Source organism: Hyperolius riggenbachi, chromosome 7, assembly GCF_040937935.1.
Source record: "Hyperolius riggenbachi isolate aHypRig1 chromosome 7, aHypRig1.pri, whole genome shotgun sequence".
In the NCBI taxonomy this organism is placed as follows: domain Eukaryota; kingdom Metazoa; phylum Chordata; class Amphibia; order Anura; family Hyperoliidae; genus Hyperolius; species Hyperolius riggenbachi.
Window position 1 is genome coordinate 161,793,657 of NC_090652.1, and position 12,996 is coordinate 161,806,652.

At 42.0% G+C, this 12,996-nt stretch overlaps 2 protein-coding genes across 5 annotated transcripts in view; both read left to right on the forward strand.

Moving 5' to 3' along the window:
- Positions 1-6,579, forward strand: part of LOC137525710 (hemoglobin larval subunit beta-1-like) — a 34,337-nt gene extending 27,758 nt beyond the window's left edge. The window contains exons 1-4 of one of the 4 annotated variants that reach the window (XM_068246877.1): positions 1,950-2,003; positions 4,479-4,635; positions 4,938-5,160; positions 6,413-6,579. In XM_068246877.1, coding sequence (XP_068102978.1) covers positions 1,991-2,003; positions 4,479-4,635; positions 4,938-5,160; positions 6,413-6,541 — 522 coding nt within the window. In that variant the 5' untranslated portion in view covers positions 1,950-1,990 and the 3' untranslated portion in view covers positions 6,542-6,579. Of the gene's footprint in view, positions 1-1,949; positions 2,004-2,937; positions 3,073-4,106; positions 4,166-4,478; positions 4,636-4,937; positions 5,161-6,412 lie in introns of those variants that run through there. The other 3 variants (XM_068246876.1, XM_068246879.1, XM_068246878.1) reach the window with 3 other exon arrangements.
- The window catches only part of LOC137525711 (hemoglobin larval subunit beta-1-like), a 113,461-nt gene that overhangs the window by 27,757 nt on the left and 72,708 nt on the right, over positions 1-12,996 (forward strand). The gene's annotated exons all lie outside the window — the stretch shown is intronic.

Below are 12,996 nucleotides of genomic sequence, written 5' to 3' on the forward strand. Positions count from 1 at the left end.
ACCAGAAAATAACCATAATGCAGCAGTGTTTCACCAGAAAATAATTGTAATGCGTCAGCGTTGCTCCAGAAAATATTCTTAATGTGGCAGTATTTCACCAGAAAATAATCTTAATGTGGCCGCATTTCATGATATGCTGATAATGATCGCCTCTATAGAGTATGTGCTTTGAATTGTGGTAATCTTTCCCAGAACTGTTCCCCTCCCCTACTTACACATCTCTGACCCTACAGCTGTCCTTGGCAAGTTTCAGAGCTTCATATCAACTGTTATGTATAGACCAGTGGCGGACTGACAACTCATGGGGCCCCCGGGAAATAGGAGATTATGGGGCCCCGTACCAGTGTTCCCAACCCTTCATGTTATTTACTGACAAAGGACATTTTACTAATTAAGTAAAGTTATACAATTAAGTGTATTTTTTTTTCTGTTCAGTGTGTGAAATTTATAAATTATAAATAATAAAAAAGGACGTGGACGTGGGGTCCCCCTCCCAAGCTTCTTTAACCCCTTGTCCCCATGCAGGCTAAGATCACTAGAATGCGGAGCCCTGGCTGCGTTGGGCTTCTCACTCTGACTATACCAGCCCGTATGGTCCAAGGGTTCTGGGGACAAGGGGGTCTTCCCTACCTCCGGTGCTCCAGGAGGAGGTTGGGCGATGACTCCATGGTGGGGTTCATGGTGGCATCTGGGAGTCCCCTTTAAGAAGGGGACCCCCAGATGCCCACCCCCCTCCTAGGAGAAATGGGTATAGGGATACTCAGTACCCCTTAACCTTTTCCACAAAGGGTTAAGTGAGATAAAAACACAACAACGAAAAAAGTCCTTTATTATTCTTAATTAACCATAAATACTTACCTGTACCTTTAAAAATATGTTCCCATGCCAATATCCTCTGAAAAGTCCCACGCCAATGTCCCCTAATCTTGTGAGCTTCTTAAAGTTGATTGAAGATCTCTGCGCACCCGACGCCCCACACCGCCACTATCCGCGCAGCTGAGAGCTAAAAGCATCTTTGAATTTTGGCTCCAAGGCTCCCCATTGGTCTATCACCTTTTCTGAGGATATTGGCGTGAGAACTTTTTTTAAAGCTGCAGGTAAGTATTTTTGGTTAATTTAGAATATAAAGGACTTTTTGTAGTTGTGTTTTTATTTCACTTAACCCTTTGTGGAAATGGGTAAGGGGTACTATGTATCCCTATACCAACCTCTCCTGGGAGGGGGGAATGCATCTGGGGGTCTCCTTAAAGGGGACTCCCAGGTGCCACCATAAAACCCTCTCTAGGAGTCGTCGCCCCCACCTCCTGGGGACCCGGAGGTGGGAAAGAGCCCCTTGTCCATGGATTGGACAAGGGCTCCAGGGGGAGGGGGTAGCATAGCTGCCCCTCTCCCCAGAGCCCCCCTTACCATGGACTATGTGGACTGGTATAGTCAGGGTGTGAAGCCGGGGCTCCGCATTCTGGCTATCCCAGCCTGCATGGGGGTCAAGGGGTTGTAGAAGCTCTGGATGGGGACCCCACATCATTTTTTTTTTATTTCACACACTGAACAGAAAAAAAAAACATTTATATAGATGTTTATACATTAACTATCATTTTACCACATTTAAATCGCGTCTTTTTTCCTCAAACTTTAACATCGATTTTCTCAAAAACTCTAAGATCTTTTTGAAAAAATATTTCCTCTTGGTCCCACTGTTCATCTTAACATAACCTGCAAATTTGTTGTTTGTAGCACATAAGGAGGCTTTGCTAGTAACCGTTAAAGTAATCACGGATTCCGACTCGGGATTACGGGTGTAATGCGAAATTCAGACTCGAAACTGCATTTGAATTCAGAATTCCGATTCTATCCGAAATCACGATCACGGCCAATCCAAAAGTGGGCGGAGCCATGATCCAAAACCACTCGAATCCAAAATTGGGGGTATCCGAGCAACACTAATCAGGACTCACCAAAGCTGGGGCAGCCATAGTGCAGACAATGGTTTATGCAGACCTCTGGTAAGTAATACTGCGTGAAGCACATGCTCATTTCTGTTTCAGGTCATGGAAAGGCTGATTCACTATAATCCACTATCTGCAATCGCTTTTCTTGGCTCACCTTGTGATCTAATTCACTAGGCACAGAACAATCACAGCCATGGAAAGCTTCTGAGCTGCAATGATGTACAAAGAACCGCAGTTTCCTACCGTGATCAGAGTATCCCATGCCACTTTCATGATCTTTCTAGCCTAAATAATATTTAAAATGGTGTGATTTTTATAAATATGTTGTTAATATATTCTTCACATAAATGCATTCATTTGCCTAATTGTTATCATATTACACTTCCTTCCCTCTGAGATCATTACCTGCATCTTTCCACTGAAATGAATTGGGCCTAGTGGCATCCTTGTGTGCCTTTATTTTTTGTAAATATTTCAAATATAATTTTCCTGACATTGCAGTGGATCACTTTTAATGTGGCTGTCATAAATCAGACACAAAGGCTTCAATTCATCAAGCATTACCGCATTCGGTAATGCTGAAAACAGCTGACTTAACGAAGCACTTTAGAAAATGTTAATTCATCAAAGCTGTTACCGAATGAGAAGCTGAAATGACACAGCAATGAGATAAATTACCGACATGTGCTCAACAAATGTTAATTCATCAAGGTTCCCACATTCGATAACACATTCGGTGTTTATCTCAAGCTCTCCCCTGTCGTTACAGGCTTCGAAAGCCTTCTGTGTGAATGTTTTCATGATTAGCAGGAGCAGGCAGCCAATAGAAACAGCCCCTGTTCTCCTGCAAGTGCCGCTGATAGGTCACACAGGCTTCTCCACACAAGCTTTCAGACCCCCCAAGCAGTGAGCAGAGAGAACGGGTCAAAATATATCCCCAGATTCCCTTCGGTGGTGTAACCCTTTCAGGCCCTGTTTGATAATGCAAAGATGCTGGTGGTGAAATCACCAAGCATGGCATTTGTAATGTCTCCAGGAAGTTCATCTACGTTGTGGCAAATAAATAAAATGTTAAGAAAGACTGATCGACAGATTCAGAGCAGCAGAGGCAGTATAAATAACAGTAACTATAACATCTTTACATCTAAAGGGATGTCTGGATGCCTTCTATTGTTATCAGCTTGTAACAACACACGGACATTCCAAGCTGCTCTGCACCACTCTGCTGTTATCGAACAGCCTTTGATGAATTAAAGCCTAGTAGTTCGGTAACTTAACGAACCTCTACCACACATGGGAAAATATTGATGAATTAGCACAGTGAAGTGTAAAATACCGAATGCGGTATTTTAAGGACTGGGGTTTTGTTATCGAACACCCTTTGATGAATTGAAGCCAAAGTGTCACTTCAGGTTTACAGGTTTACACAAAGCTAATCATTTTGCAGGATTATATATTGCACTTGAGTAAATACAAAATACAGCAGGCTATGTTTACAGTGGGTCATTGCGTTGCAGGAGAAATTTAACACACACTAGTGCATTGCAATTGTAGTGGTATGTGAGGTTCAGAGTGCATCCAGATCCTACAGTGGTGCCCATAGATAGATTGCGATCTACCGGTAGATTGTGAAGGATTTCTTGGTAGATCCCGACCCCACTACATTTTCCATTCTGTATATACAATTGTGCTCCTAAAATTGTACATCGGTAGATCATTTTGACTTGCTAATTTTTCAAAGTAGCTCACAAGCCAAAAAAGTCTGTCCTACGGTGTCCGGTATACAAACACGGAGCATGCAGTGCGTCACAGCATAACACATGCGTTAACAGTGGCAGTGACGCATAATTTCCATTCACTGTATGCTTCACTGTGCAATGCGACTATTCCTCTCCATTGCGTTGCAATTCCCGTTTTTACAGGAAACGCAATGCAGCTCCCCACTGTGAACTTAGCCTTACTGAATAGAGATGGCCCAGATTTGGAGAACTCATGGAGAAGCACATGATCAGTTTGATCAGCTGATAGATTTGTAAGCCTCTGATTTGCTGTGATTGCTTCCTGGTTTAACACATGATCATGGCCAGCAAATCAGAGCCTTACAAATCTATCAGCTGATCAAACTGATCATGTGCTTCTCCATGAGTTCTCCAAAGCTGGGCCATCTCTATTACTGAATTCAGTATTTTTCATCCAAGTAGAGATAAAGACAACAAGTAACTTATAATGTGCTACAATATTAGTTGTTCTAGAATAGTGCAGATCTTCATGTTGAAAATAACTTAAATCAAACTTTGAGAATTCATGAATGATAACAGTTTGGCTACTGGTGTATACACCAAACCAGAGAAAAGGCAGTTTGCCAGAGCAGCAGCTTATTAGCCATTTTGCAGAGTTGTGCTGGTTTGTATTCTGCAGAGGTCAGTGAGATGTAATCAGGCTGGAGTGGGGAGAGGGACAGTGACTCAGCAGGAATACGCCTTGGGTAGGCTTTACAAAGTTTCCTATAAAAAGCCATTTTTCTCCTAGAACTACACAGCCTACAGCGCAATATCATCACCTCTAAAGCCACCAAGTCCCAACTAGCTGCAACAATGGTTCACTGGACTGCTGAAGAGAAAGCTGCCATCAACTCCATCTGGAGCAAAGTTGACCTGGAAAACGATGGCCATGATGCTCTGGGCAGGTAATAACTAATGACCTGTATATAGCAGATTGTAATTGTACTTTTAAGTTTACATTGAAAGAACCTATTTATTGTATTTAACTTTTAGCAGTTGATTTTTTCTCTCTCTCTTACATAAAAATCCATGAAATTAAACTGACTCGGACGGCTCTGGTCGTAAATAGGCCAGAGTTGTCCAGTCCGTAAGTGGTTAAACATTACACCTTCCTGTTAAAGGATAATCATTATATGTGGCCCCTCTTATTGCAAATTAAACACTGGTATAAAATATGATGCATGCGTATTTTGTTGTGTTTTATTAGGTTGCTCCTCACCTACCCCTGGACTCAGAGGTATTTCAGCAGCTTCGGAAATCTCTCCAGTGCTTCTGCTATTTCTGGTAATTCCAAGGTCCATGCCCATGGCAAGAAGGTGATTGGTGCCATTGACAAAGCCGTTCATCATCTGGATGATGTGAAGCACACCCTGGCTGCCCTCAGCAAGAAGCATGCTGAGGAGCTCAATGTGGATCCCGAGAACTTCAAGGTATAAAACCTATACAAATACAGTCACTAACCTGCAGCTACCGATTAGATTTACATCTTGTGCAAAATGATCAAGATAATGGAAGGCAACTATTGTATAGTTACTAGTTACTATGGTATTTTGTTTAAAGGTTAGTCTTTAAGTGAGTGCTTTCCATTTTTATCAGGTTTTTCTTGCTGTCTGTATTGCTGTTGGAGAGCTGTACTCACTTCCTGCTATTAGTGGCATCACAGAAATTGAGTGGAGGCCTTCCCAATAGGGATGGCAATAAAAACAGATGTTCTACCCTTTAATGCTCTACCCAAAACAAATATAAACGTTTTTACATGGGTAATGGCTATTTGCATGATTTCTCTTGCTATTCTACATCCCAAAAGTTTTTGCTTGCTTGCAATGCTTAATACAAAATGTAGATAAATAACAGTAATATATACGTTTTGCCATGATATTTGTGTTACTAGTACAGGAAGTAAAGGGAATCTGGCATTATACAATTGCTTGCAGGCTGGGCATGCATCTGTAGTAGTGCTACAGATACATGCATACTTAAAGGAAGATACAATGCATCAACAAATAGAGGAGCATGGCAATGAAGCTGAAAAACTCACCTTTATTATATACAGCTGAGTACAGTTAACACGGTGAACAGTGGGAGTGGGCGGAGCCTGACAGCCATTTCTTGGAGACACGTTTTCTCAAGGACCATGACACACCTATTGCCAGGAAGGGGGTAACTGCAAAGCATCTGTCAGGCTCTTCCAACTCCCACTGTTCAACCCGTTATCTGTACCCGGCTGTATGTAATAAAGATGCATTTTTCAGCTACAATGCCACGCTTCTCTATTTGTTGAGATATTTGTGTTACATCCTAACACACTATGTTAAGCACAATGCTTTTATTTCTTACTTTTAATTTGCCATCATGCTATGTATTATTATTCAGGATGGTTTTCACTCTAATGTGAAAGTCCTTCCACTACCTTCTGAGGTGAGGGAGTGAAATGAGTTTCCTGGATTTTCAGTCCCTAGTGTTTGAAAAAAAATGTTAAAAAGTAGATAAAAATGTATGTCCTAAGTAAACCTAGTCTGAGTATTCTCTTGTCTGCTCAGAAAAGGTATTTTCCTGTGAGAAAACTCATAAGGAAAGGTAATTAAATTTCATACATTGCCAGCCACTTGCATCTCCAGTCTTTATATAACCTGCTAAACTTTTGTGCCTCTGTTACTCATTCTGTGTCTTTTCCTTACTCAGCGTTTTGTTGATGTGCTGATCATCGTTTTGGCCACCAAGCTGGGAGCTGCATTCACCCCTCAAACCCAGGCTACCTGGGAGAAGTTCAATAATGTCCTGGTGGCTGCTCTGAGCCATGGCTATTACTAAATCTCTGTGTAATATTGGGGGAAAAATCTCCACTAACACTTCTGTGAGAATAAAAAATATCTTTCAATTGCATTTCTATCTTTTTCCTCTATTGTTTCACTTTTTTTTTATATTAAAGCACACCTGAAGTGAGAGGAGTATGGAGCCTGCCATATTAATTTCCCTTTCCTTTTAAACACTGAAAGTTGCCTTTCCCATTATTCAAGCATTTTTGAATTCGATCTGCTTATGATGCTTTTGATTTTGTACAGTGCTGATCTCAAAATGGATCCATTTCTTGATCTGAATCAGATTGGACATTCTGGAAATGATCAAACAACAGGAAATTGTCCATCTATCTGATGTGAAAATTGTATGGTGCTGGGTACCAGCATTAAACTGAACTGCGGTATGCATAGCCCAGGCTGCCTGGGAAAAACCCAGTAATGTCTTGGCTTCCGCTCTGATCCACGACTGGTAGTAACCCTGTGTCTGTAGTACTGATGCGGCATCTCTACTTACATTTCTTCAGTATGAAAAATAAAAATGGCTCCTAAACCAAACCACTGCGGTAAATTCCTTTTTTCTTATTTACTTCTTATCAACAAATACAGTATGTCACAAAAGTGAGTACACTTTTCACATGTTTGTAAATATTTTGTTATATCTTTTCATGAGACAACACTGAAGATATGACATTTCTATACAATGCAAAGTAGTCAGTGCACCACTTGTATAAAACTGTAAATTTGCTGTCCCATCTCAATAACTCCACACACAGAAACCTAAAGCAACACAAGTGGGTACAACCCTAAGTGAAGAATGTCAAAATTGTACCCAAAGTATCAGTATTTTGTGTGCCCACTATCCCATTTTCCAGCAGTGTCTTAACAACTGAAATTAGAGGGATATGGAGGCTGCCATTTTTGTTTCCTTTTAAACATTACCAGTTGCTTGGCAGGTCTGCTGATTTCGCTCTGCAGTAGTGTCTGAATCACACATCTGTACCAAACATGCATCTTGTCATCATCTTGTCAGATTTTTTTTGTGTGAAACATTTTATCTTAATGCTAATTAAGGGTCTATGGCTAAAATATTAGAGGCAGTGGGTCAGCAGGATAGCCAGGCAATGTGCATACTTTAAAAAGACACATATCCTATATCCCTCTCACTTCAGTTGACCTTTAACTCTCATGGGCATGGAGTCCACTTGAGGTTTACAAATTGCCACTGGAATCCTTTCCCACTCCACCATGACAGCATCACACAACTGGTGGATGTTAGAGACCTTGTGCTGTTCTGCCTTCCATTTGAGGATGCCCCAGAGATGCTCAATAGGGTTTAGTTGTGAAGACATGCTTGTCCAGTCATGCACCTTTACCATCAGTTTCTTTAGCCTGGCATTGGTTGTCTCAGAGGTGTGTTTGGGGTGATTATCATGTTTGAATACTGCCCTGCGGCTCATTTTCCGAAGGGAGGGAATAATGCTGTGCTTCAGTATGTCACAGTACAAGTTGGCATTAATGGTTCCCTCAATGAACTGAAGTACTCATTCAATCCCAAACCATGACACTCCTACCACCACGCTTAACTGTAGGCAAGACACACTTGACTTTGTACTCCTCACCTTGTTGCTGCCACACATGCTTGACACCATCTGAACCACCTAGTATGAGGACAGCCATGCCGACCAATTTGATACAGTGTGCGGCATATGGTCTGGGCACTGGCAGGCTGACACCCCCATTTATTCAACCTATGCACCAATGCTGCCAGTACCATTATGTATACTTGCAAAAGACAACATTTGGATACGGTGCTAAACACGGGCACTCAACTTCTTTGGTTGACCATTGTGAGACCTGTCTTGTTAAACCGCTGTATGGCCTTGGCCACTGTGCTGCAGCTCAGTTTCAGGGTGATGGCAATCTTCTTATAGCCTAGGCTATATCTACAGCGGCTGTATCTTTTTAAGAAAACATCATGGATACCATGATAAAATTATATCGTTGGGTGTTAAAGATATGCAGAATTCCCCTCTCTCTGTTTGCTTCATTGGTTCATAAATCTGCAAAAACTGTACAGCTAAAGAGGTAACGGTAGACTTCAAAAGAAACATCCACACTTAACCCGGTCTCCATTGAAGTCACAAGGGTACCAAAAGTCCAGTTTCTGAGCACTACCATTACCAACGATCTCATATGGGATGAGAACACCATAAAAACCCAGGAGAAGGCTCAGCAAAGGTTGTTCTTCCTTCAATATCTGAAAAAAAATTAGAATTACAAGGGAACTACTGACCAACTTCTACTCCTCCAACATTTAATCAATCCTCTGCTCCTCCATCACTGTCTGGTATGCTGGTGCATCCATAAGAAACTGATACAAACTTCAAAGGGTCATCAATGCTGCAGAGAGTATCATCAGGGCTCCCTTGCCTCCACTGGACCTCTTACACAATTCCAAAATGAGGAAGCTTATAAAAAAGATAAAAGAAACAAAAGGACACTGGGAGCCCGATCTGGTGTATTATCGCTGGTTTTCAGGTCTGTATGTTCATTCAAGTAGAAAGAATTATACTCACAAAGCTGGGTTACGTCAAGGGGCTCTCCAAAGCTGCATGTGGGGAAGTACCATCCCCACTCAGCCTTGTGAGAGTTGAATGAAGTGCACAGCTCCTGGAAAAGGCCACCTGGGGTGGTGGGGACCCCTGGCAGGGGGTGATAAATAGACAACGTTGGATGGGAGGTGCCCGGAGTACTTAAATGTGTCTAGTATATATCAATGTTTAAAAGCACCAGTAGCTATATAATAGATAATAAAATAGGTTCTACCTTAATAAGTCAGTAGTCCTTTGTTTAGAATAAAAATAATTTTTATTGTGCCCTTTCTTGAAGCGGAATATAACCCTGCATTTCAACTTTGCTCTAAAATATTATTTACAGCATATTATATGCAACCAGCATTTTTTTTTTACTAGACCAGTATTGGAAGGGTTACACACAGAGCTTTAAAGTTCCGTGGAGAGAACTGCTCCCCGCAGCCGAAGTTTAGATAGATACATTTAAGTAAACAGAATGTAACAAGTGTGGAATGTGACTCACTCTCTCTGACTGTGCAGGAGCTGGAGGACAGCCAAAGAGTGTGTAACATTCCTTACTTGTTATCATGATCAGTTAATGTGATTTCTTATTTAGACACCATGGTTATCAAGGAAGATGGACACTTGGTGACCGATCTTTTTCGTAAAGAGACTGACAGAAATGCTATTTTACATTTCAGGAGTTTTCACCCGCAGCACATGATCCATAATATCCCTGGTGGACAGTTCCAACGGGTTGACAGAATTGTCAGCCAGGAGGGCAAACAAGACTTGAGGTTGTCCGAAATGGTGGTACGCTTTAAGCAAAGGGGATACCCTACCAAATTACTTCTTAACCAACTTGATAATAGACCAGGTGGGGGTAGGAGAAGGAGAGGCTCTGGTAGACAAGATAAACAAGATAGGGTTGCATTTGTCTCCACTTATAGTGTAGTCAGTAGTCAAGTGGAACGTTGTATTAGACGACATTGGAATATTCTTAGGGATTCATTACCTTATATTAAGGAATTTAATCGCCCCCCTATGTTCTGTTACAAAAGAGCACCCTCCTTTAGGAGTAAATTGGTTCATTCTGATATCAGTATTAATAAACAACCAAAGCAATGTGGCGTTTTTCCCTGTTTACAATGTCATATTTGTAATAGCCTCATTAAGGGTGATACCTTTTTTCACCCTATGAGTGGTAAACGATATGCCATACGAGATAGGTACACTTGTGATTCTCAAAAAACACAGTATTACTCCTGCGCACTCAAAAACAATTTAATACCATCAATTAAATAACAATAAAAATCATACCACACACGAGTAGCTCCACTAAAATCGCAACCACACTGTCACTCACATCCAGACAAATCTGCAGGTATGCAGAGACCTTACAAACCTCTCACACTGAAAAGTCCTGCAGGATCCTGCTAATTAGCCTGATGGTTCAGAGCAGCAGTTTGAGGGCCCTTTTCCACTAGCAATCGCTAGCGTTCACGCTGAACGCTAGCGATTGCTGAATCGCAATTACCGGCGATTCCCCGACGTTCGCGGCCGCGATTTTGCTATGCTATGCACTGCATAGCAAAATCGCGGCAATAATCGCTCCGCCGCGCGATCGCGATCCGGTCAAAAACGAATCGCGGTAGTGGAAATGACCTACCGCGATTCCTATGTTAAAAGCAAACTGTAGCGATTTGACAAATCACTAGCGGTTTGCGGTTTTGCGATTAAGCAATCGCAAACGCTGTAGTGGAAAAGGGCCCTGAGGATGCAAAAATATGCGAGCAAACACTTCAGTGGCAGATTAAGAAAAAATTCCAATAAAAACGTTGCGGAAAATAAAGAAAACTAAAAGGCGTAGGGCAACGATTTAGGTGTCGCCAGAAAGAGGAGAAAGAGAGCTTTAAAATGATATCCATCTTTCCATAGTTACATTGTATTACACAGGGCGACTTTTTCTGCTGAATGGAGCTGCTGACACTGGGGAAAGTGTCGTCCTGTGTAATACAAGTAACTATGGAAAGATGGATATCATTTTAAAGCTCTCTTTCTCCTCTTTCTGGCGACACCTAAATCGTTGCCCTACGCCTTTTAGTTTTCTTTATTTTTGCGATTGAAATCGCGGCCACGGCAATTTCAATCGCAAAAATAGCATAAACTAAAAGGCGTAGGGCGGCGGTTTATATATCATTGGAAAGAGGAGAAAGAGCGCTTTAAAATGATGTGCATCTTTCCATAGTTTCTGCACTGCTCGGAGTCCCTTTAATCTGCCACTGAAGTGTTTGCTCGCATATTTTTGCACCCTCAAACTGCTGCTCTGAACCATCAGGCTAATTAGCAGGATCCTGCAGGACTTTTCAGTGTGAGAGGTGTGTAAGGTCTCTGCATACCTGCAGATTTGTCTAGATGTGAGTGACAGTGTGGTTGCGATTTTAGTGGAGCTACTCGTGTGTGGTATGATTTTTATTGTTATTTAATTGATGGTATTAAATTGTTTTTGAGTGCGCAGGAGTAATACTGTGTTTTTTGTTTAATTCGAGTGGATTGGGGTACAGATCCATTTTTCTCCTTGCAGCCAACATTTTGTTAAAGCTCCTTATTGTGGTGCTGCTAGGTGCGCGGCAATCATACATATTCTCACTTGTGATTCTCGTTGGGTGGTTTATATGCTTAAATGCCCATGTGGTAAGTGCTATGTTGGCCAAACGACACAGAGATTGAAAGATCGTTTGTTTTTGTTTTTTAAATAAAATGTTACTTTATGGATTTTTTTCTTTTTTCTGCTAATCAGCATATTCCACCATGGCGTTTTGGCTGATATTTTGCCAATACATCTTAGAGGTATGCCTGATCTTTTATTCGGCCATTATTGATTGTTATTTTTTGAATGTTTGGATCTTGCTCAGATCCACCAATGGGGGAGTTGGAGGTGTGACTAGATATGTAAATAGGCTGTTTCCTATCAGGTCCTCTAATTAGTATATACTCAGTGATTGGTTGTTTCTCTGTATATATGTTGGTGTTTTTGTATGTCACTTCAGAACTAGGCAGCATGAAGATGGGCAGGAGCCCGAAACAGTGGACTGTCCTGCCTTAAAGTTCTTTTTAAATTTGTATGTCTTTTTCCAATAAAACAGACTAAGCTTTTCTGAAGGTGGTGCGGATCTTTTTCTTCATTTGCTACAGTTTGTGTCCCATGGTGTCTGGGACTATTGGATCTGCACACCTGACCATCTGAAATTGATGGAAGCCAAGCAAGTGCGACTCTACACTCAAAATTTCTGATGCAAACATGCACACCCCAGAGGGGAGATTAAGCTGTCATATAACAACTGACATCTCCACTAAGTGATCAGGAGCTAATCGCGATGGCTCCTGATCACTACGATTGCTGGCCGATCATAGTGATCACTATTGGCAGTGGCAGTCTGAGGGAAAGAAGAGGACAGGGATTCACCTTCCTGATGCTCTCCCAGCAATCATCGCTCCCCTCCGCTCTGGCTGGCAACCCCGCTCGCTCTGCCTTAAGTGTCGGGTCCCGGATTGATGACAGAACTTTACGGCAGTGCGAGCGGGGATGCCAGCCAAAGCGGAGAGGGCTAGAGCTGCTCATCACTGGAGCCTGGGAGGTGAGTAAAGGCTGCTGGCAATACAGTACAGGGACTTATGCGTGCTATGCGTGTAAGCAAAAGTGATGTCGAACTGATGTCGCCCCATTACAGGATCGTATTCTATTCGGCCTAGAGTGCGGGGAATGACTCTCCCATTAGTGGTTCTCAATGTAATGTGATTGCCCCGCCTTCCTGTAGTTCTAAGGCAGCGGCCATCTTATTGAAGCCCGTTCTAACTGTGGATTTTATTTACCTACACCGCAACTCTACAGCAC